The sequence below is a fragment of the Drosophila navojoa genome, chromosome 5 (genome assembly GCF_054131105.1).
Source record: "Drosophila navojoa isolate 15081-1374.11 chromosome 5, UAZ_NAV_1.0, whole genome shotgun sequence".
NCBI lineage: Eukaryota > Metazoa > Arthropoda > Insecta > Diptera > Drosophilidae > Drosophila > Drosophila navojoa.
The window spans coordinates 17,603,253-17,624,819 of NC_142893.1; the positions used below are offsets into that span (position 1 = coordinate 17,603,253).

The 21,567-nt window shown below is 36.1% G+C and overlaps 4 protein-coding genes across 4 annotated transcripts; 3 read left to right on the forward strand and 1 right to left on the reverse strand.

The window, feature by feature from the left end:
• The first annotated feature begins 2,550 nt into the window (after window positions 1–2,550).
• On the forward strand, window positions 2,551–3,348 carry LOC115564278 (larval cuticle protein 2). Its single transcript, XM_030388432.2, has 2 exons — window positions 2,551–2,695; window positions 2,752–3,348. Exons 1-2 carry the CDS (start codon window positions 2,684–2,686, stop codon window positions 3,190–3,192), a joined length of 453 nt encoding a protein of 150 aa, XP_030244292.1. The 5' UTR covers window positions 2,551–2,683; the 3' UTR covers window positions 3,193–3,348.
• Window positions 3,349–5,497: 2,149 nt separating this feature from the next.
• Window positions 5,498–7,447, forward strand: Mal-A1 (Maltase A1). Its single transcript, XM_030388428.2, has 3 exons — window positions 5,498–6,853; window positions 6,910–7,105; window positions 7,173–7,447. The coding sequence occupies exons 1-3, from the start codon at window positions 5,527–5,529 to the stop codon at window positions 7,381–7,383; spliced, it is 1,734 nt and encodes a 577-aa protein (XP_030244288.1). The 5' UTR covers window positions 5,498–5,526; the 3' UTR covers window positions 7,384–7,447.
• On the reverse strand, window positions 7,392–11,723 carry LOC108652832 (cytochrome P450 4e5, mitochondrial). Its single transcript, XM_030388429.2, has 6 exons — window positions 11,459–11,723; window positions 9,024–9,133; window positions 8,613–8,965; window positions 8,185–8,554; window positions 7,954–8,125; window positions 7,392–7,886 (listed from the first exon to the last, which is right to left on the reverse strand). The coding sequence occupies exons 1-6, from the start codon at window positions 11,616–11,618 to the stop codon at window positions 7,471–7,473; spliced, it is 1,581 nt and encodes a 526-aa protein (XP_030244289.1). The 5' UTR covers window positions 11,619–11,723; the 3' UTR covers window positions 7,392–7,470.
• A 3,973-nt stretch (window positions 11,724–15,696) lies between these two features.
• Cyp4ad1 (Cytochrome P450 4ad1) lies at window positions 15,697–19,980 on the forward strand. The gene is made up of 9 exons (XM_030388421.2): window positions 15,697–15,986; window positions 17,007–17,116; window positions 17,182–17,461; window positions 17,878–17,947; window positions 18,023–18,149; window positions 18,801–18,947; window positions 19,005–19,245; window positions 19,307–19,489; window positions 19,562–19,980. Exons 1-9 carry the CDS (start codon window positions 15,821–15,823, stop codon window positions 19,795–19,797), a joined length of 1,560 nt encoding a protein of 519 aa, XP_030244281.2. The 5' UTR covers window positions 15,697–15,820; the 3' UTR covers window positions 19,798–19,980.
• The last annotated feature ends 1,587 nt before the right edge of the window (window positions 19,981–21,567 follow it).

Here is a 21,567-nt window from a genome sequence, read left to right on the forward strand (position 1 = left end):
TATCAGCCTGACAACTTGTTTTGTTCTCTTCGGAATTGCAAAGAGCTGTCATAAAATGGTTTTATGTGACCCGAGCATAACACTAAGATGCCCAAAGGCTTTGTTTTTCTTCATTTTTTTTTCTGTTCCCTTAACGACGGTGAACCGAAATGTTTTCGAAAGTCTTGGATTTCACACAAAAGGCAAAAACTCTATTCCCAAATGCATACAATTTATAGGGAAAGCATCAAAAAAGCCAAATAATAAAGTACAGGATATTTATAACTTAAATATTTTAGTAAAAATTCTAAATAACACATCTTGAATCAAAAGTAACAAATATTTATAAATTTAGGGAGAATTAATAAAGTAAGTAGAACAAATTGGTTATTAAAGATAATGTTAGTTTAATTTTAACTTTATGATAATTTAATTTTCGTTAATATCTCCTCATGTCAAATAGTTTGAAATTCCCCTCGCATGCTGTCTGGCAGCATGGGGCACTGCGGCTTTATCCTTCACGCAATAAAATCCCAAAGTCCAAAAGCTCACGTACGTGACCTTCTGGCCACTTGACAGCTGTCAGCTGTGACCAGCCGCTTGCTCTCTTGACATTTTTTTAAAATGCCCGACTTTATATTTGGGAAATATTTTGTTCCATTTTTTTTTTTCAGTTATTTTTTTTTTTTGTCTGCCAGCCGTTGGCCATTAATAAGTTGATGTGCTTTTAAATAAATTAGAATCGCCTCAGATTTATACTTAGTTAATTAATGGTCGGAGTTATTCTCTCTGGCTGTGTGTGTGTGTGTTCGAGTGTGTGTGTGTGTGTGTGCCATGCATGAGCGCATTTCTTTAAAGCAAATTTCATTCAACATATTTGCATTGCCGCAGAAGGCTGGTGGTGGGAGCAGCTGCGGTATTTCCAGGGGGCAGCCGCCTCTTAGATACTCGTTTTGGAGACCTTTCGCATTGCATTCGCTTGATGTCAATTAAAACGCTCTAACCAAGTTTACAGTTTTAATTATTTCGCTGTTTGCTTTTTGTTTATTTTATTTTAATGATGTCACATTCAAAATAAACAACTAAAAATTTTACAGTCAAGCAGCACTGACTGCATAATACTCGTTCACGGTATGGAAAAGATATTAAATCTATTCACAGATTATTATTTTTATATCTGATATGGCCCAAATTGATTTGCCTTTTTTCATATTGTTTAGTCATTTAAGTATAATTTATATATTTCGAAGTTATCGAGCTAAGTGAAAGCTAGATGAAGAAGTTCGTAACACATATAGGCCGATATGACCCAACGCTTATTTTTTTATATTGATTTATGTGGGTGTGAGTCCATGATTATTTTGTACTCTTAAAAAAAGGTCAAAGAACTCTATTTCTATAGTCAATTCCTTAATGGGGAATCGGGCTTAAAAGTTGTGATTTGTATATTAGGTTTACTTGAACATATCATGTTTGATGCATAAGAATAAATTATTTGATATACATCTAGTATATCTAGTAGATGTAAAATATTTAAAATATAAATCATTGCTCTGGGTTGGAATAATCTTGTGTTTTGATTTTTTTTTTTTTTTTTATAATTATATTATAAATTATTACAAATTTCAGTCGGCAGTCTACTAGTTATTTCTCGAAACATATAGTCAATTCATATACTGAACTCGTTATACATTATAATTATTTGGCCATCTATATTTTGTTCTTTTATATTTTGAAGACATGAAAACATATGTATATCCAAAACAAATAAGATCTATATACTGGTAGGTAAATATATACATATATAAATGTACATACATAGAGAGAAAAGGAGATATCGACAGATGGTGAAAAGGGAAGAGGAAAGAGAAAGAGAGAGAGAGAGAGAAAAAAACTATGAGTAAATGATAAAGATAGTAATAGAAAGAGAGCTATAAAGAGAGAGAGAGAGAGAGAGAGAGAGAGAGAGAGAGAGAGAGAGAGAGAGAGATGAGGGAGAGAGAGAGAGAGATATATACTGAGTAGATCTAAGTTAATGACGTTACTTAAAAAACATTTTGCATATCTTTTAATGTTCTCATAATTCAATTAATTGCTGCAAAGCTGTATAAAATTGCCATTAATATCATAATTTATAAATCTTTGGCATTTTTAATTTGCAATTTTCATTGTATTGTTTAATATACAAAATAGCCTATTTTTTATATAGCTGGCCTTTAAAGCCTTTATAGATATTCTAAAAAATAAAGTAGAACAATTAATAAATTAGTGCTTATGCAAGGTAAAAGAACTCTAGACGGATGGACAAATTATGGAAAATTTGCAATTTTTTATTGGCCATTTGCTCCACTGCACATTAGAAACTGGAATTGGGGGCTCGTGACAAAACGCTGACGTTTTTGCTTTGAAATGTGAACGAGTTTGAGTTGAACTTGTTTATTCACCTTAACAATAATATTAATTTGACGATGCTTCTTTAAAATTGTATCCAAGAGCTAATAATTTTTGGAAGGGGGCTCGGCGGGTACACTCATAATTCACCGACGTAACTGTTTGCTGGGATTAACTCAAAAAAAAAAAACTGGACAGTGCGCAGATCGGGCAACGCCCACTGGAATTGTATAAAAGCCGTAGGCTGGCCAAGCTGGAGCATCAGTCAACGTTCGTTCTCTACGGTCTTCAGCTGCACCCAAACCAAATCAAGATGTTCAAAATTGTAAGTAGACCAAGGAGCGACAGGCAACGTTCGCTTATCAATCAATCGTCTTCCAGGTGATGCTCTGCGCCGTCATCGGCCTGGTCGCCGCTGTGCACCACCCAATCGAGCACAAGCCACTGCCGAAACGCCCGCCGCCAGTCCCAGTGCCACACCCACTGCCCGTTCACCACGGCGACGAGTCGCACGCCGAAACGCTGTCCCGCCGGGATGATGTGCGCGCCGACGGCTTTGACAGCAGCCTGGAGACCAGCAACCACATCGTCCGCTCCGAGAGCGGCGATGTGCACGGCAACATCCACGGCAGCTTCAGCTGGATCTCACCCGAGGGCGAGCACATCGAGATCAAGTACGTGGCCGATGAGAACGGCTACCAGCCATCGGGCGCTGCCATTCCCGCCATTCCCGAGCAGATCGCACGCTCCCTTGCCTGGATCGCGGCGCATCCTAATGTGCCCGAGGTCCACAATGTCCACCATCCCAACATCCACCACTAAAGCGATATGCGCTCCCTGAGCCGATTGCTTTAGATAGACTTGGAACGTGCAACGGACTAGTCTCACAAATGTCTTCATAGTCGATAAGATCTTCACCGCTAATGAAAGTTGTTCACTTAAACTTAAATAATAAATATCTAATTGCAATGAATCGAAGTTAATTTGTTTTCTTTATGTCGATACATCAATTTAAGATTTGCAGAGAAATCATTTTAGCTTTCGGTGAACCAGATAAAAGAATGAAATGTGAGCAAAGTTTTTCAACAATTCTTAAAAATATTATAATGGTATATTATATTAATATATTTAATATATTATACAAATATATAAAATATAATAATTTTTTATATTAATATATTAAATATAATAATAATATATTTAATATATTATACAAATATATAAAATATAATAATATTTTATATTAATATATTAAATATAACAATATAATATAAAACTTAAAGGACCGACTTGACATTTAATATTTTATATATTTTATTTTTATTTAGTATTTGTTTACTTTTTAAAGTATTTTATTTAGTTATTTTAATTTGTTAAAGCATTTGATTCATCTTTAATAATTTCCTTAGACCAAACGATGTGAGTGCAAAGAAAAACACATTGCTTCATTTTTACTATTCAAATTCATTCGGATAGTATATGGTATTTATTTCTTATATAGTAATGAAAATTCATTTTAGTTGCACAGACTCAACACAAAATAATAATAACAAATTTAAAGAAATAATAGGTAAAAAGGTTAGTAAAAACCTAATTTATTTTGTTTTAACCGAGAATATATTTTGCTTTTACTCGTTTTTCTGCATTTAATCAAATGAAGTTTACATATGAATGCATAGAGAACCATATCGATTCATTTTTACCATTCAAATTCATTCATATTTATAAACTTTAAGTGTATTCCATAAAATATATTTAAAAATCGAGTGGACCCACACAGTCACAGCTAAAGAGTTGTGGTGGCATAAAGGCTGGAAGAATAATTAAGAAAAATATATAAGAGAAATATGGAAGATTTGTTTGCAAAGCATTATTTAGAAATGCAGAGAAAAATATAAAACTGAACACTAAATAAATATCTCTAAAATAAATATTGGAAAAAAATAAATTCAGATAATTAAAGATTAACAAATTAAAACAAATAAAATTCAATTAAATGAAAAAAAAAATTAATAAAAAATACATAGAAAAAATATAAAAAAAATAAAATAAATTAAAAATCTATACAATAAATAAATAAAATGAAATGAATAAAAAATATATAATACATAAAACAAAATGGAAAATTAAATAAATAAAATTAATAGAAAAAAATAAATAAAATTCTAATAAATAAAAAAATAAATAAAAATAATAAAATATATAGAAAACATGTATTAAAATATATACAATAAATGGATTAAATAATTAAAATAAAATATATAGAATAAATAAAACTACCCCTTAAATTATAAAAATAAAATTTAATTAAAACAAATGAATAAATTCAGAATATGCAAAGCAGTTGATATGATGCTAGAATATTACTTAATTCAAGCTAGCCGTAGCTGCAATTAATATTACGATTTCAATGATTCACATTCAAATGTATTTTAAGAATGCTAAGACGACTGTGATGAAAGTTGAATACATTAGTTTAGCTGAAATTTAAATATACTCAATGAATGTGATGGGAATTCAAGATGTTAATATCTATAAGATACCCAAATCAACTAATCACATATATATTTTAGATTCAAGTCAAATGTCTGCTATGCATCTCTTTGGCAACTTTACTCTTCATTCAGGTTATCAGCTGAATACATTAAACTTTAGTCAATGGTGACATTTGCAAGGTTATCGCGAATTCATGGCAAATAACTGGCTTAGAAAAGAAGTATTGTTTTGAACGAAAAGTGTTTAGGGGCTTCTTCGGTTATCGGCTATCAATGGAGTGCCCTTAGGGGTAAGCGCTTGCTGCTCGAGAATGCTGTTAATTCTGCTGCACTTCATATCAGGTGATTATGACTCAGTCACAAATGCCGCTGTGCTTCAGTTAACCACAGCTGCAGCGCCGAGTGAATCAAATTTTCCATTATAGCAAATTACGGTTGGGTAACGCTCGAATCTAATGTGAAATCGGCATTTTTTTCCGAGTTCCCATAGCAAAGTGCTCAACGACAATGACATTCGTATGGGTATTATTTTCGGAATGGTAGCTCATGAGAGCAGCTTGTTTGCCCAGCAATCGAAGTGCCCACTCCAAGTGGGCCGAAGCCCTTATCAGTGCCCATAAAAGGCCCCAGTTCGATGTCGGACTGAACAAATTCATTCAAAATGCGCTTGCTGACAGTCGCAGGAGTCCTCGCGGTGGTGCTGAGCCTGAGTAGCGCCAGCCAGTGGTGGGAGAACGGCAACTATTATCAGATATATCCACGCTCGTTTCGCGACTCCGACGGGGATGGCATTGGCGATCTGAATGGCGTGACGGAGAAGCTGCAGTACCTGAAGGACATTGGCATCACGGCGGCCTGGCTCTCGCCCATCTTCAAGTCGCCGATGGTGGACTTTGGCTACGACATTGCCGACTTCTATCAGATCCATCCCGAGTACGGCACCATGGAGGACTTTGAGCGCATGATTGCGCGCGCCAAGGAGATTGGCATCAAAATCATTCTGGACTTTGTGCCCAATCACTCGAGCGACAAGAACGAGTGGTTCATCAAGTCCGTGAACGGTGATCCGCAATATAAGGACTATTATATCTGGCACAATGGCAGGATCAATCAGCAGACCGGCGAGCGTGAGGCGCCCAGCAATTGGAACTCGGAGTTCAGGTACAGCGCCTGGGAATGGAACGAGGTCAGGCAGCAGTACTACCTCCATCAGTTTGCCATAGGCCAGCCCGATCTGAACTATCGCAATCCCGCCGTGGTCAACGAGATGAAGAATGTGATCAAGTTCTGGCTGGCCAAAGGCGTCTCTGGCTTCCGCATCGATGCGATTCCCTATCTATTCGAAGTCGAGCTCGATCGCTACAATGAGTATCCCGACGAGCCGCTCTCCAACGACAGCAACTGCCCAGATCCGGACGACCACTGCTACACGCAGCACATTTACACCCAAGACCTGCAGGAGACCTACGACATGGTCTACCAGTGGCGTGAGCTCGTCGACGAGTTCCATGCGGAGCATGGCGGCGATCAGCGCTTCCTCATGACAGAGGCCTATACCAGCTTCGAGAACATCATGAAGTACTACGGCGACGGCATTCGCAACGGCTCTCACGTGCCTTTCAACTTTGACTTCCTCACGAGCATCAACAACGCCTCCAAGGCGACGGAGTATGTGGAGCACATTGAAAAGTGGATGAATGCCATGCCCGCCGGAGCCTCGGCCAACTGGGTGTTGGGCAATCACGACAACAAGCGCGTGGCCTCACGCTTTGGCGTGCAGCGCATCGATTTGATAAACATTCTGCTCCAGACTCTGCCAGGCTTTGCGGTCACCTATAACGGGGAGGAGCTGGGCATGACTGATGTGTACATTAGCTGGGAGGACACCGTGGATCCCAATGCCTGCAACTCCGACCCGGACCACTACTACGACAGATCTCGAGATCCCGCCCGCACGCCCTACCAATGGGACGCCTCTCCAATGGCGGGTGAGTAAGAGTCTAATTCTTTAGCCTTTCATCTCTCTCAAATATTTTTCTTGTAGGCTTCACCTATGCTGATCACACCTGGCTGCCAGTTTCGGCTGATTACAAGACGAACAATGCGCTGCAGCAGCTGCGCGCTCCCCAATCCCATCTGCAGATCTTCAAGACTCTGGTGCGTCTGCGCCAGGAGCCGTCTTTCCGCACTGGCGAGCTCAAGATTAAGGCTCTGGATGATGATGTCATCATCTACTCGCGGTAATTGCCTGAGTTAACTCTCCAAGAGTTCACTTTATATTAAATAGTTTGGTATTCCCTATTACAGTCAAACGGAGGGCAGCGATCTGTATGTGATTGTGCTCAATCTGGGCAGCACTGCCAAGACCCTGGATCTCACCAAGCACTTCAGCTTGGGTGCCCAGGCAGAGGTCATAACCAGCTCCGTGCAGTCCCGTTACATAAACGGAGAGACCGTCAAGACCTCAGCGTTTGTGGCCGACGCCAATGTGGGCACCGTTCTGGTCGCCCTCAACTAAACGTTACCTTTGCTTATCTAATCATAAGCAACATTTAATTATAATAAAGTGTCCACAAAACTTATTCTATTACTAAAGGCTCAGCGGCTATTTCCGTTCCCGCAAGCGCAGATGCAGTCCGTTCTCAGATTTTAGGGTCAGCACAGCCGACAATATGGGATCGTACTTGTGGCCCTGTCGCTCCCGCTTCTCCTTCTCCTGCTTGGGCAGACCCAAGTAGGTGTTTAGCGTTCCGTCCCTGGACAGCAGCTCATCCACGGCGGGCAGCACTTCGAATGTGCGCACCAGCTTCGATATGACAGTCTTCAGCTCCAGCAGAGCGAACTTTTGGCCAATGCAGTTGCGTGGCCCGGCGCTAAACGGTACATACTCAAAGGGTCCCGGTTTCTGCTGCTCGAAGCGTTCTGGCTGGAAACGATGCGGGTCCTTGAACACCCGATCATCGTAGCCCAGAATGATGAGGGCCAGATTCAAGGTAGTGCCCTTGGGCATAATGGTGCCAACTGCAAGGGAATCGAAGGGATTTATATTCAATATTCGAGTTTCCTTCCTTTCCGTTCCGCTGCTTACGTATATCGTAATCTTTGTCTGTGTAACGGCCGATAAAGGGCACGCTGGGATAGACTCGCTGCGCCTCCTTGATGAAAAGATCCAAGTATTTCATCTCGGAGATTTCCTGGAATGTGGCATCGCGATGCAGCTCATTGCCCATGACGGCTTTCTGCTCCTCATAAAGCTTTCGCTGCGGAGACACCGAGAATCTCAGTCTACTTTTAGGCAGCTCAGATAAGTTCGCATTACCTGCTCGTCCGGAAAGCGGGAGAGTATATAGCCAGCAAAGGCAACGCCCGAGGTTGTCGTGTCGTGGCCCTCGAACATGAAGGTGGAGACCTCTTCGTAGATCTCCTGCTGATTCAGGGGACGGCCATCGATGGTGGCCGAGAGCAGCGTGTCCAGGAAGGCCATCTTCTTGCGGGAGAACTCGCTGCCCTCGCTCGTCTTGGCGGCGCCCGTGCGATGCGCCTTGATGCGCTTCTCGATGATGTCGTTGGTGAAATCTTGCAGAATTTTCAGGGTCCTCGCATGGGCGGCATAGTCCGGGGCCAGACGATAGAGCATGTGGCTACGCTTCAGTGGATTGAAGGCGCGCATATTGATGTTGTAGCACATGCTGGAAGAGGAAGAGATACATTGAGAGGGTCTGCTTTGGATTGCTTGGAGTAACCTACTCCTTGAAGGCCTTCACGACTTCCACAGTGTCGCGCTTTTCAATTGCATTTATCGGCACGCCCATGGCCGTATCGCAGATGACATCCAGGGTTAGGTAATGCGTTTCGTCCTGGAAATCGATGATGTTATCGCCAGCCGAAACTTCCTTCAGCCGCTTGATGAACTTGGCTGAGTTCTCGTTCATGACTTGATGGAAGTCCTGCAGGATATTGAAATGGAATGCGGGCGTTATCATCTTGCGATGCTTGTGCCATTTGCTGCCCTTGCTCGTGAGCAATCCCTCGCCCAGCCAGGGATGCAGCATATCGTATATATCGGATTTCTCTATCAACGTATTGCTGCTCATAATGACCTGAAAGAGGAAAATGGATAAGTCAATGAGGAGGGGTCTTAGTATTGCGTGGACTCACCTCCAGATGCTTGGGATTTGCAACCAAAATATTCGAATAGTAACCAATCCAAAAGCGAAAGTTATCCCTATCGTATTTATGCCAAAACTCGAAGATGGTGTTCAGTATTTCTAAGTGTTAATAAAGTAAATAAAACTTCAGTTCAATATGACTATGATTATCGTAATAAATTTTCTGTGCGGAAATAATTCAATTGTTAAGTGCCGGCAATTGTATGTAAGTGCACATTTTCCAATAAGTTATGACCTATCCGATGCACAATCGAGTTCCTCTCTTAATTCAAATTGCATATAATTATAGCTCAATATAACCCCTAACCTATAATCGCATATTATTACACACACAATACAACGAGACGCCGCCTAGACTATTGTCATTGGCGTGCGAGTTAATAACTTATCATTAAAAGACAACAAAAATAATGTTGTACCCGAGTAGAGAACAGCCATTAGAGCAATACGTATTTCTTATCTGAAATTTTAGACGTTGCACTACACGTATATCACTCAATCAGTTATTAGCTTATGACAAAGTCTATTTCTAATCAAGCAGTTCAATTTGTTTATTTATTTTATTATTTAGATTTTTGTTAGATTAAATATATATATGTACGTATATTTATATATTTTTTTTAAGTAATTAAAAAATAAACTAAACAAAAAACAACTATTGTTTCATTTTATTAAAAATAAAAAATGGAAATGCAAATGTATGAAAACTATTCATATATTTGTATTATTCAAGAGATGCTAATTCATTTTCTAGATTGACAAGCAATTTCTGAATCAAAGCTAACAGCTAATCCCCCTATGAGTCTCAGCTAGCTTATAAGCAGTTTTATAAAGATATATGTATACATATAACTCGATTTGGTATGCATTTAGGAATCAAAGTCAGCAGCTTATGCGCATTCGTCTCAGATAGAGAATAATTACCTTTATAAAAACCGACTGTATATATATATATACATATATGAATGTAATATATGCATTGCTTTACGACTTTTTTTGAGGTCGTGAAATTGCATTTATTGCATAATATAACAAATAATTTATTAAACAAAAATCTAAAATTTAAAATCATTAATTGTAAGCAAAATATCAATAAACAATAAAATAAATTCAACAAGTAGATATATAAATCTAAATTAGTATATTGAATTTATGTAACATCGGTCTGTCTGTCCGTCTATCTCTACGTCTGAATTAATGTGCAATATATAATATTCACTATAAATTATTGTATACATTATATGTCATTAGCATATATGGTATAAATATAAATATAATAATATGAATAAAATTTTAATATATACAATAAATTTAATCATAGCCCAAATGTATGAATACATATATACAATAAATATTAAAAATTATAATTTTTTATATATAAATAGAAATTATTATTATAATACAACAATTTAAATATATATATTTTTTCATCATTAATAATACTATTAATAATTGAAAATAAAATATTTCAACTCTTAAATTTTAGTATATTGCAAAAGCTACACAACAGTGCAAATAAAATTTTCCTATATACTGTTTATTTAAATCGTGAAAATTTAATTGAAATATTTTGATTTATATAATAAAACTTGTTCTCAATGAGTCACGGCAAGACGTGCTCAGAGCGATGCGTAGTCGGGTGCTAATTGAAGATTTATTTTTTAATTTATAGTCTAATAGGCACATAAACTTAATAATCAACAATAAAAATATTTTTATTTATTAATTTTTTATATTTATTGTATAGTATATTTTGTAATAAATATTATAAAAATAAAATAATTTTTAAAAATAAAAAAAAGAGGAAACTTAAAAACGAATTATGATTATCTTAATCGTAAAATGAAATTTTAGCTTGTGTTTTAATTATGCCAAATGTATGTCTAGTGCTCTAATCAAACATTTGTTATATTTATATTTGTTTTTATCTCTTCCCTAATTTTAAAAAATAAAATAAAAAATAAAGAAAACTTTAAAAACGAATTATGATTATCTTAATCGTAAAATGAAATGTTAGCTTGAGTTTTAATTATGCCAAATGTATGTCTAGTGCTCTAATCAAACATTTGCTATATTTATATTTGTTTTTATCTCTTCCCTAATCTCTTAACTCGCAATAGAAGCACAAAAAGTGTTCATTAGCAAAGTTATGAACGTGTCTGCATAGCGACAGCTGTCGCAGACGAGTGAGTGGGAAAATAATGTCTGGGATTTGTTGTTTTGCAGAACTGATATCGAATTTTCTGGCCGTTGGCAATTCGTAAATGCCTTGACCCGAATGGCATTACAACAGATGATTTGGCAGAATTGTGTCATCGGCCATAATGCAATTCGAGAGACGGCAATTAGCCAGTTAAATGAGTCATGGAAAGTTCTGCAACAACTTTTCAACTTTTCAACTAATAATATAAATGTTTCAGTTACCCGCCGGACTGTTGCCCATTTGATGGGCATTGCCAAGGAACGGCAACGTGGGCGGGCCATTCAGTTTGTTCAGTAGGCGCTTCTTTTTGGCCACGCGCAGCTCGAGCAGCACATACAATATTATTGGGAGTGCCACAAAGGCGTACACGATCAACCACATTCTCCGGCACGAAGAAAACAAAAAGAAAGTCGAACGATAACGAAATTCGATTATAGGCGCTCTGACACGGATCCGTTGCGCTCGCGTTAAGCAAAAGACTCGAAATACTACCAGATTGAGACTGCGCACAACTTAAATACGAAATAGTCTGTAGTTTCTCGGAGCAAACGACTTCAGCTTATCACAATGACTTGGCAGAAAAGCAAAAGAGAGAATGAGAGAGAGAATGAGAGAGAGAGAGAGAGAGAGAGAGAGAGAGAGAGTAAGCACTGTGCTCAATAAAAACTAGAGGAAAATAACGGATTAGAAATTAACATGATTATTAGCTAGACTACGTAATTTAATTATTACATTGATGATAAGAGCGGACTTGTGTGAAGAGCGATCGTGACTGCATTTCCTATGATTCACTTCTTAGTTATTCGATCCCCAATATCTCTGCCTTTCTTTGGAATAATTTTACATATTTAAAAATACTTGAACGACTCTTGGACAATTTTTAAGCGCAAGCTGAGTGTAAAATGTTTTCATTACTCAATGTTTACCAAAGCATTCCGTACTAAACTAGTTCTAGTGCTAAGTGTTTCATATGTGACAAAATCACTTGGACTTTAGTAGCCTAAACTTGATATTCAACAAGTGAGTGAGAAACGCTTTAAGCTTTCCATATTTTAAAACTTTTAGGGAAATGCTCAAATCTAAAATTGAAAAAATATCCGTCCATCTGTAACTCTATCCATCTGAATTAATGTGCAATTTATAATATTCACATTAAATTATTATATACATTATATATAATTATCATATATATATATATATATATATATATATATATATATATATATATATATATATATTATTTATCATATAATTTTATTAGATATATTTATCATATATGGTATATAAATATAAATAAAATAGTAATATCAATAAAATTTTAATATACAATAAATTTATTCATTCAAATTGTATTTTACAATCTAATGTATGTAAATTAAATAATAATACAACAACAAACAATTTCAGTGCCCTTTAAAAACAATTGTCAGCTCAGCTTAAAGTTCCCTTTAATAGCTTAAGCAGAGTCAGCTAATAATGAATTACATAATATTTATGTGTGTACTATATCTCTTGATAATTATCGACTTATCCTAGGTATTACGTAGATAATTGAGAACTTATATCATTTTATTGGTCGACTTTGAACACATTAAGCCCAGCTTGAATAGTTTAACCACAGTCAATGGAAATTAGTTTGATGTTGTATAATACTAGAATATAATATACATATACATATTTAATTTTCATACCTATACGTTTAAATTATAAATTCATTAATAATCGCTGACTGCCTCATAAGGTAGGTAGAAGCAAAAGTTGTTAGTGTGCAGAACCTACGATTAATAAAACTATAATATATAAATACTGTATTATATGTAAAATATTAATCCATTAAATCGTGTGAATGCAAAAAAAAAAATTCAAGTGGAATATATATTATATATGCATATGTTATTTCCGAACGTATGGCAGTGCATGATGAAAACAATCCTAAAACGCAGATCCAAATAATCAGATATGGGCAGTTTGAACAGTGAAAGAGAGGGAGAGAGAGAGTGAGAGAGAGAGAGAGAGAGAGAGAGAGAGAGAGAGAGAGCACTTCCCAGACTTGATTACATATTCCATATACATATATCGCAAGACTACAAACATTTACTATCAACTCTATGGCTTAGATTATCTTAAAGCACACTCGAGACTCGCGCTAGCATGCACAAGAGAGTTCCGTTCGGTTGCATTTTGTTTTGTTTACTTTTCAGTTATCAGCGGCTAAAACATAAACAAATGTGAGCACGACTAAAGAGCGGGATATTCGCTCTGCGCTTTGAGTCACAAAGAGCAAACAGAAGAGTTTGTTTATATTGTCTTGGCGGTTCAGTTTAATTTACGAATGACAGCTAAGAGTATGCTAAGGTTTTTTCTAAAAGTTACCAAGGGTTCGGATCTTTGCTAAATGTTTGCATTTATTCAAATAAATGAAATTGTATATGTATAGCTACTTTTATAGCTCAGTTAATTTACTAGTTAGATAAATTTACTCTGGACGAAGAACAGATCTGCATTTTACGACTAAAAACAAAAACAAATAGAAATTGATAAATGAAAGAGTATTTTAAATTAAATGTCAATTATATTATATTATATTAAAATTGATGAGAAATTATCTACAAAAATTTTATGTATAATTATATAAAAATTCTTTATTTTTTATATATATATCTATTTATAGTAATTGAATTATATTATTAATATTTAATGTACATTTGTTGTCTATTATAATTTACTTTTTTCAGAAACACAACTATAAACAAATTTTAATAACTTTTACAATATTAAAATTTTATTAATTAATAAGCTACAATCCTACAATTCACAAAATGAATTCTAGACAGCATTAAATATAATATAAATGATTCAATCATAGACTATTTTAATTAACGTAATTATAAATATAATATAGTAATTCTCAAAGTGTTTCAATATTATTATATACACATTTATATTTTATACTATTTATTTTTTTATTAATAAAATAGTCCTAATGTAAGATTAACTTGAGCATAGATACTTGCATCTAAGACCTTCGGCTTGGTTATTATATATATTATATTTCTTAGTTATCTACTAAAATCTACTGTTTACAAAATAAATACTACAAAGAATGTTTAAAATTTTTCATAACAATTGGCATGAACACGATTATATATAAATTCTACTATATTTCTCCACTTTTTTATATACACATACATATGCATGTTAGTTATCTATTTAAATTCTATGCCTGTATTTATTTTATGGCCTAAGTTGCAATTTCATAATCTTTTGTCTGCAATCGCAAACTAAACAAACTGATTGGCCTTATCGGTTCAGCAATTATAAAGCGACCCTTGGACTTACACGTCATAATTGGAATTGACGGGTGAGTCAATGGAGCCGTAAATTAGTTTATTAATATTGACAGCTATCTTACAAGCGGCAGCCACCGGCAGGTGCTATATATAATTGAACAGGTGATTGAAAACTGCTGTAATTGACTAGCGCTAATTGCTATGATTGTCTGTTGCCGCTTAGTGAGTGTTTACAGCGCGAGCAGAGCGTGTAAAGGGCGGCGGGTGGCCAGCACTGAGATAAGCTATCGATTATGTTATCGCAAATTAATTTCTTCTTTTTATACCCTGAACCCATTGAAAATGGGAAATCAGGGTATAATGGTTTTGTTAAAATGTATGTAACAGGCAGAAGGAGGCGTGGCAGACCCCACAAAGTATATATATTCTTGATCAGGGCGACGAGCTGAGTCGATTTAGCCCTGTCCGTCTGTCTGTCCGTCCGTCCGTCCGTCCGTCCGTCCGTCCGTCCGTCCGTCCGTATGTTTGAACGCGTCGATTTCAGAAGATACAAAAGCTAGAGACTTCAACTTTTTTTTAAAATGTCCGTATATATCACGCGGATATCGAGTTTATCACTAAAAAACGATAACTCATTCCGATACTTTTTTATCGATAAAAAACCTTATCGAAGATCAGTTTAAAAATTATATCTCCTACACCTTTCAAGCTACAGTCTCCAAATTTAAAATGTATATTAAGATGTATTTTATACAATTTCGGTTTTTGTTAAAATTTACCCCCCACCCCCAAATCCACCCCCTCACCCTAATCTTTGTAAAAGTCGTATATCAAATACTAGAGACGTGTGCTTCGGTATACACATACATTTAAACAATATGAATACGTTCTGAAAGTTTCATTACGATCGTACGTCTAGAAATTAAATCATTCAACAAATAAGTTCTCCTAATATTGCCAACACTGCAGCGCAACCCAAGCGCAATCGCCTGTATATGTGAGTGTGTGTGTGTGCGTGTATTTGTTTGCATGAGTGCGTGTGTGGGTGCTAATTATTATTGATATATCAGTTGCTTGTAGGGTTCAGGGGATCTCGTAGTCGAGCAGTCTCGACTAGAGCTTTCTTACTTGTTCTCTTTTTTATTTTTTGGCCAAAAACTTAAGACCCCTTTCTATCGTAGGTCGTTCAGTAAGCAAAGCGATTGCGAATCGAACGGAGCGTGAAAGCAAAAGATATTGTGAAAATTTGTATAGATAATTATTTCAGCAAATATCAGGTCATAAATCGAATTAATGTTTCTGCTAGTCTTTGGCATTATTTTGGCCACCTTTCTGGTGGTCAAGGGCGTGAGGATATTCAACTACATAGATCACATGGCGGGCATTATGGAAATGATACCGGGACCCACGCCCTATCCGTTCGTGGGCAATATCTTTCAGTTCGGACTGAAGCCAGCCGGTAAGCAGAATAGATAGCCGCGGCCTATATTTATGCACTAATTGGCATGCGCAAAATTTTATTTGTTATTATTATTTTTTATTTTTTAATATTTTCTGAAATTTCAGTTATGTGCTTATCTCAATCTCAATTTATATAAATATAAAGATGCATTCGTTTGCAGCAGCTTGCGCTTTTTGTTATTATTCTTGGTTGCTCTTTTTTTTTGCAATATTTCTTGCAATTTTCATCAGATTTGGTGCTCGTGCGGCCGCCTCTCCCTTGGGCAGCCCGCACAATTTGCTGAGTAATTTCGGTGTTGTTTCTTCTGAACGTGCGCTTGCCAAGTAATCATTCCAAATGCACAATAGTCCGAATACAAAACGTTGCACAACAATTGATAGCTTTGCCATGCTTCGATAACATTGCTGCCGTCTGTCTACCTCTCTCTCTCTCTCTCTCTCTTTCTATGCCTGTCTCTGTAGGCATCCTGCTGCCTTGTTATCCTTGTTTGTAGCTTGCGCATTTCTTTCTCATTTTCTTGTGCATGCGGAATTACAATTGAAATTGTTTCCATATCAAGTTGCATCAAAGTCCAGGCATAACATAATCAACTGCAAATCAATGTAGATCTAATAAACTCAAAACTCATTAAGACGCAGCTCTATCTTCCCCTTCTCTATTCTAGTATAACGAATCTAGTTTGCAAATTCAATTGCAATGCGTATCAAGCAGTCTATTAAAACTATTAAAACAACCCAGCTCTCGCACAGGAAATTACAGCTTTAAGGGCAAGTTGCAAGTCCTGGAAATTGAGCTGCCAAATGCGAATGAGAACTGAATTATTGAGAGTGCCGCAGAAACCAATAGTGCTCTGGCTGCAACGAAACTCGCAATGTGCATTTAATATGCCTCAAAGTCGAAACTAAATTTACAGGAGCATAACTTGTTGAATTTTTGTAAATTTCATTTCAATTTTCTAGGAATTAGCTGATAGAAAACTTTCACGAAATTTGCCATATTTTCCTTTTCCCCCCCTAGAGTACCCCAAAAAGATATTGCAATATTGTCGTAAGTATGACTTCCATGGCTATCGGTCGTTGGTATTCCTGCAGTATCATATAATGCTCAGTGATCCGGCGGAAATTGAGGTGAGTGCTGCCACATTCCTCTCAGCCAAAGTTTTGAGCACTTATACTCCAAATGCTATTCATAGAACATGTTGTCGAGCTCTTCACTGCTGTACAAGGAGCACTTGTATTCGTTTCTACGCCCCTGGCTAGGCGATGGCCTGCTCACCAGTTCCGGTGCCCGCTGGCTAAAGCATCAGAAAATCTATGCGCCGGCCTTCGAGCGCTCGGCCATCGAGGGCTACTTGCGTGTTGTGCATCGAACTGGCGAGAGGTTTGTGGAGAAGCTACGCCAGCAATCGGAGTCATCAAAACCTTTCGACGCCCAGGAGCTGGTGGCCAAGTGTACACTGGATATTGTGTGTGGTAAGGTGGTTGGTGGAAGGTGGAAGGTGGTTCAGGTTCAGGGTAGAAAAAACTTTAGGCATTTGTCATGGGCATTTTGTGTTTTGGTTAACTTTCTTGGCTGCGGTTGGCGCAGCGTTGCACTCGTTTATTTTTGTAATTTATTATGGCCGTTTTATAAAAAAGATTTATTACATAGAAAATTGCTACAAGTGCCAGAGATTGTGTGGTGAACAAAGTTCTACCCAGCAACCAATAGAAAGTGTAGGCTGCCACAGCAGCATGTAGCATCGGCTAATGGTGAACATGAAATATTGAAGCATTTGAAAAATGATTGCAGCTGATAAGCAATCTTAAAGTAACACATATTTGATATATGCATGAATATGTGCTTATGCCTGAAGAATTTGAATAAACATTTTGCTTACTTACCATAGAGAATGCGACTGGAAGCGTTAGCAACTCCTTGAACGACGAGCCTTCAGATCTGCACACCGCCATCAAGGAGTAAGTTTTCTACAACGAAAGTGTTTCCAGTCTACTAATATTGTATGTTTATTTGCTGCCAAAACTCTTCGTTAGCCTCTGTGATGTCGTGCTGCAGCGCACCTTCAGCATAGTCAAGCGCTGCGATGCGCTCTTCCGCTTGAGTCCATATTACCTGAAGCAGTATCGCGCACTGCAATTGCTCAGGCGCGAAGTTAAGGAGGTATGTTTTGTTAAATAATGCAAATTAAATCAAATTAAAGTAGTAACCAACTAAAATAAAATTAAATTTGCAAAATGAATAAATAATAGAAAAAAAAAATATCAATTAGAAAATAATTTATTTTAAAATAATAATAATAAAATAAAATGATAATAAAATAATAAAATAAAATAAAAAAAAATAAAATAATAATAATAAAAGAAAATAATATAAAATAGTTGTCAAAAATGTTTCATATATATTTATAATTAATTTACAATACTTTACCTTTTTGGGAGAAAAACAAAAATTGGCCAAAAATAAATAAATAAATTAAAAAACTATTCAACGCCTGACGTATTATAAAAACAACATATAATTCAATAATTAAAAAATAAATATATATTATTTTAATTTAAAATTCTTAAAAAAATTTTTAAGAAAAAAATAATAATAATAATAAAAAAAAAACGAAATATAAAAACAAAATTTAAAATTTTATTTTAAAGACTCAGAAATTTGGCCACAAGTTGGCCACTAAGAAGATAAATAATTAATAAAAATTAAAAAAAATACATGCAAGAAAAAATAACAAAAATATTAAATATAAATAAAAATTATTATAACAAAAAAGATTAAAATGAAATAATAATGTTAAACACTTTCCTTTAGATAATTTCTAGGAGAAAACACGAGTTGGCCACTAAGAAGCCCATCGAAAATAAACCCTTCATCGATGTCCTGCTGTCCGCCAAGCTGGATGGCGACGCGCTCAAGGAGCGCGACATAGTCGAAGAGCTATCCACATTTATATTTACCGTAAGTCGAAAGCACAATTAGCAGCAGTGGAGCATCCTTTGAAATCTAATCCAACAGGGTCACGATCCCGTTGCCTCCGCGATCTCATTCACCATCTACACGCTGTCGCGTCATCCAGAAGTACAGCAGAAGGTGTTCGAAGAGCAGCAGCGTATCTTCGGAAAGGATATCACTGGAGAGGCGGACATAGCACGCCTTCAGCAGATGCACTATCTGGAGCTGGTCATACGCGAAACGCTACGTCTCTATCCCGCTGTGCCGCTGATAGCGCGCACCAATCGCAAATCCATAGACATAAGTATGTGAACGAGACTCTGTGAGAACGTCAACCGTTAATGCATTGTCATTGTCCCGCACAGATGGCACAAAGGTGGCCAAGCGCACCACTGTCATCATGTGCCTCATTGCAATGGGCTACAACGAACGGTACTTTGACGAGCCCTGTGTATTCCGGCCGGAACGTTTCGAGGGCGCCAACACGAGCAGCGGCCTCGAAGCCTTTAAGAGCGTGCCATTCAGCGCTGGCCCCCGACGCTGCATCGGTAAGCATTGACAGCAGTGCAGCTCCCAGCTCCCAGCCCTCAACTTGACCAAATCCCAATCCTCTCCCACAGCCGAAAAGTTTGCCATGTATCAGCTGCAGGCATTGCTCTCGCTGATGGTGCGGCACTTTGAAATTCTGCCCGCCGTGGATGGTTTGCCGCCGGGCATCAATGACCACACACGCGTGGACTGCGTGCCGCAGAGTGAATACGATCCGGTGCTCAACATTCGCGTAACGCTCAAATCCGAAAATGGCATTCAAATCCGGCTCAAACAACAAGTTGCGGCGCAGCAGAGTGCTCAATAAACTGAAAAAAATCCATTCAAAGTAATTAATTGATGATTTTACACAGCTTGTTGCATTTCGTTTGTGTACAGTTATTTATATATGCATATTAAATATCAATGAGCTCATATCACACATTCAACTGCGTTTGCTTGAAAGATTAATCGCTTGACTTTCTGCAATAAATATCAAGTTGCTTTACTTTAATGCTCGCATATTTGGAATAACCTCTTTTGCCATTAGGAACAGCTTTTTATTTATGCGACAATTATTCCATTTTTAATACAAATGTGTTAGAGCAACTAAATTTATTTATTTTAAATATATCGACAAAGCTCTGCTATAATTTACTTTTTGAATAACCTACGACACCTTTTCGCCTTTTTTCCGATATTAAAATTTATTTAATTTAATGGTGGATATGGCTTTATTATATTTAAGCCATATCCACCATTAAATTAAATAAATTTTAATATCTGAAAAAAGGCGATACATATATAATACAATATTATATAAAAATAAAATATATTATATAAAAAATGTAAATATATTTTTTAAATACATTATAAAAAAAATTAAATAATTTTAGTGAATAATGGTAATGGAATAAAATGTGCAAATCTAACCAAATGTAATTATAAAGTTATTCCCGCTAAATGTTTCCTCTAAGAATTTCTTCTAGTATATATTCTAAGTATTTTCTTTAAGAATTTCCCCTGAGGAAACCTTCAAAGAACTTTTTTCTCTAAATCTTTCCTTTAAAAACTTCCTCTACAAATTTCTTCTAAATATTTCCTTTAAGTATTTTCTTATGTATTTCCCTTAAGTATTTCTTTCCACTAAGTATTTCCCTTAAGTATTTCGTTCCTCTAAGTATATTCTTAAAGCATTTCTTCTAAGTCATTCCGCTAAGTATTTCTTCCAAGTGTTTCCGCAATGTGTTTAATGCTGAACGATCATTAAATATTTATACACACTACTTCATTTCACTATACTGACCCCCACCAAGCCTGAGCAACTGAAGAAATGCTGCAGCTGCAGCCCTTTATATAGGCGGATTTTCTCACACACACCAAGTTGCGCTCAAATTTTAAGCCAATTAGAGGTCGTCGAAGTCCAGATCTAAGTGACCAATGGGAGCACTCGCTGCTGCTGTAAGCACTCTAGCTTCGTTTTACTCACTGCTGCATACATGTAGACAACTAATATGATTTTCTGTAGTTCTCCTCGTCTCTTCCATTTTTTAGGCACATAATCAGAGAAGCAAACGGACAGAGAGGCAGATATACAAACAAATACGCAAAATTAAATCGGATTAACGCTGCTCAAGAATATATTTATGTGCTTGATAGGGTTACGAGTTGATATGCATTAATATTTTTATTAATTATTAAATTAATGCTGTTGTCTTTTGGTTTGTTGTTTTGAGTTTTGGATTTCTTATTCTAAAAATCAAATAGGAAGAAACAAATTATATTCGTAAATAATGTTGAATTATTTTGTGCAACAACTGGCAAATTGATTGAATTGAGAGTCGATTCGATATTTGTTCTAGTATATTTAATAAACATATTAGACTTTAATTTAAAACTGCGTTTTCATTCATCTAATTACCAATAAAATATATTACAAAAATTAAATGTACTTTATATTTAAGTAATATTTTCTGAAAAATATTTAACAACAAAAATTTGTATATTTAATAAAATTGAGTTGAATTTTTTTTTTTTTTTCTTATAACCTGAGATCCATTTTATTAAAATTTATTTCTAAACAATATTATGAATTACA

Coding starts and splice junctions, on each gene's coding strand:
- Mal-A1 (XM_030388428.2), top strand. CDS start 5,527: ATGCGCTTGCTGACAGTCGCAGGAGTCCTCGCGGTGGTGCTGAGCCTG. Junction 6,854..6,909: donor GGACGCCTCTCCAATGGCGG/GTGAGTAAGAGT, acceptor TTTTTCTTGTAG/GCTTCACCTATGCTGATCAC. Junction 7,106..7,172: donor GATGTCATCATCTACTCGCG/GTAATTGCCTGA, acceptor TCCCTATTACAG/TCAAACGGAGGGCAGCGATC.
- LOC108652832 (XM_030388429.2), bottom strand. CDS start 11,618: ATGTGGTTGATCGTGTACGCCTTTGTGGCACTCCCAATAATATTGTAT. Junction 8,555..8,612: donor GTCGTGAAGGCCTTCAAGGA/GTAGGTTACTCC, acceptor TTCCTCTTCCAG/CATGTGCTACAACATCAATA. Junction 8,126..8,184: donor CCCGCTTTCCGGACGAGCAG/GTAATGCGAACT, acceptor GTGTCTCCGCAG/CGAAAGCTTTATGAGGAGCA.
- Cyp4ad1 (XM_030388421.2), top strand. CDS start 15,821: ATGTTTCTGCTAGTCTTTGGCATTATTTTGGCCACCTTTCTGGTGGTC. Junction 15,987..17,006: donor GTTCGGACTGAAGCCAGCCG/GTAAGCAGAATA, acceptor TTCCCCCCCTAG/AGTACCCCAAAAAGATATTG. Junction 19,490..19,561: donor TGGCCCCCGACGCTGCATCG/GTAAGCATTGAC, acceptor CCTCTCCCACAG/CCGAAAAGTTTGCCATGTAT.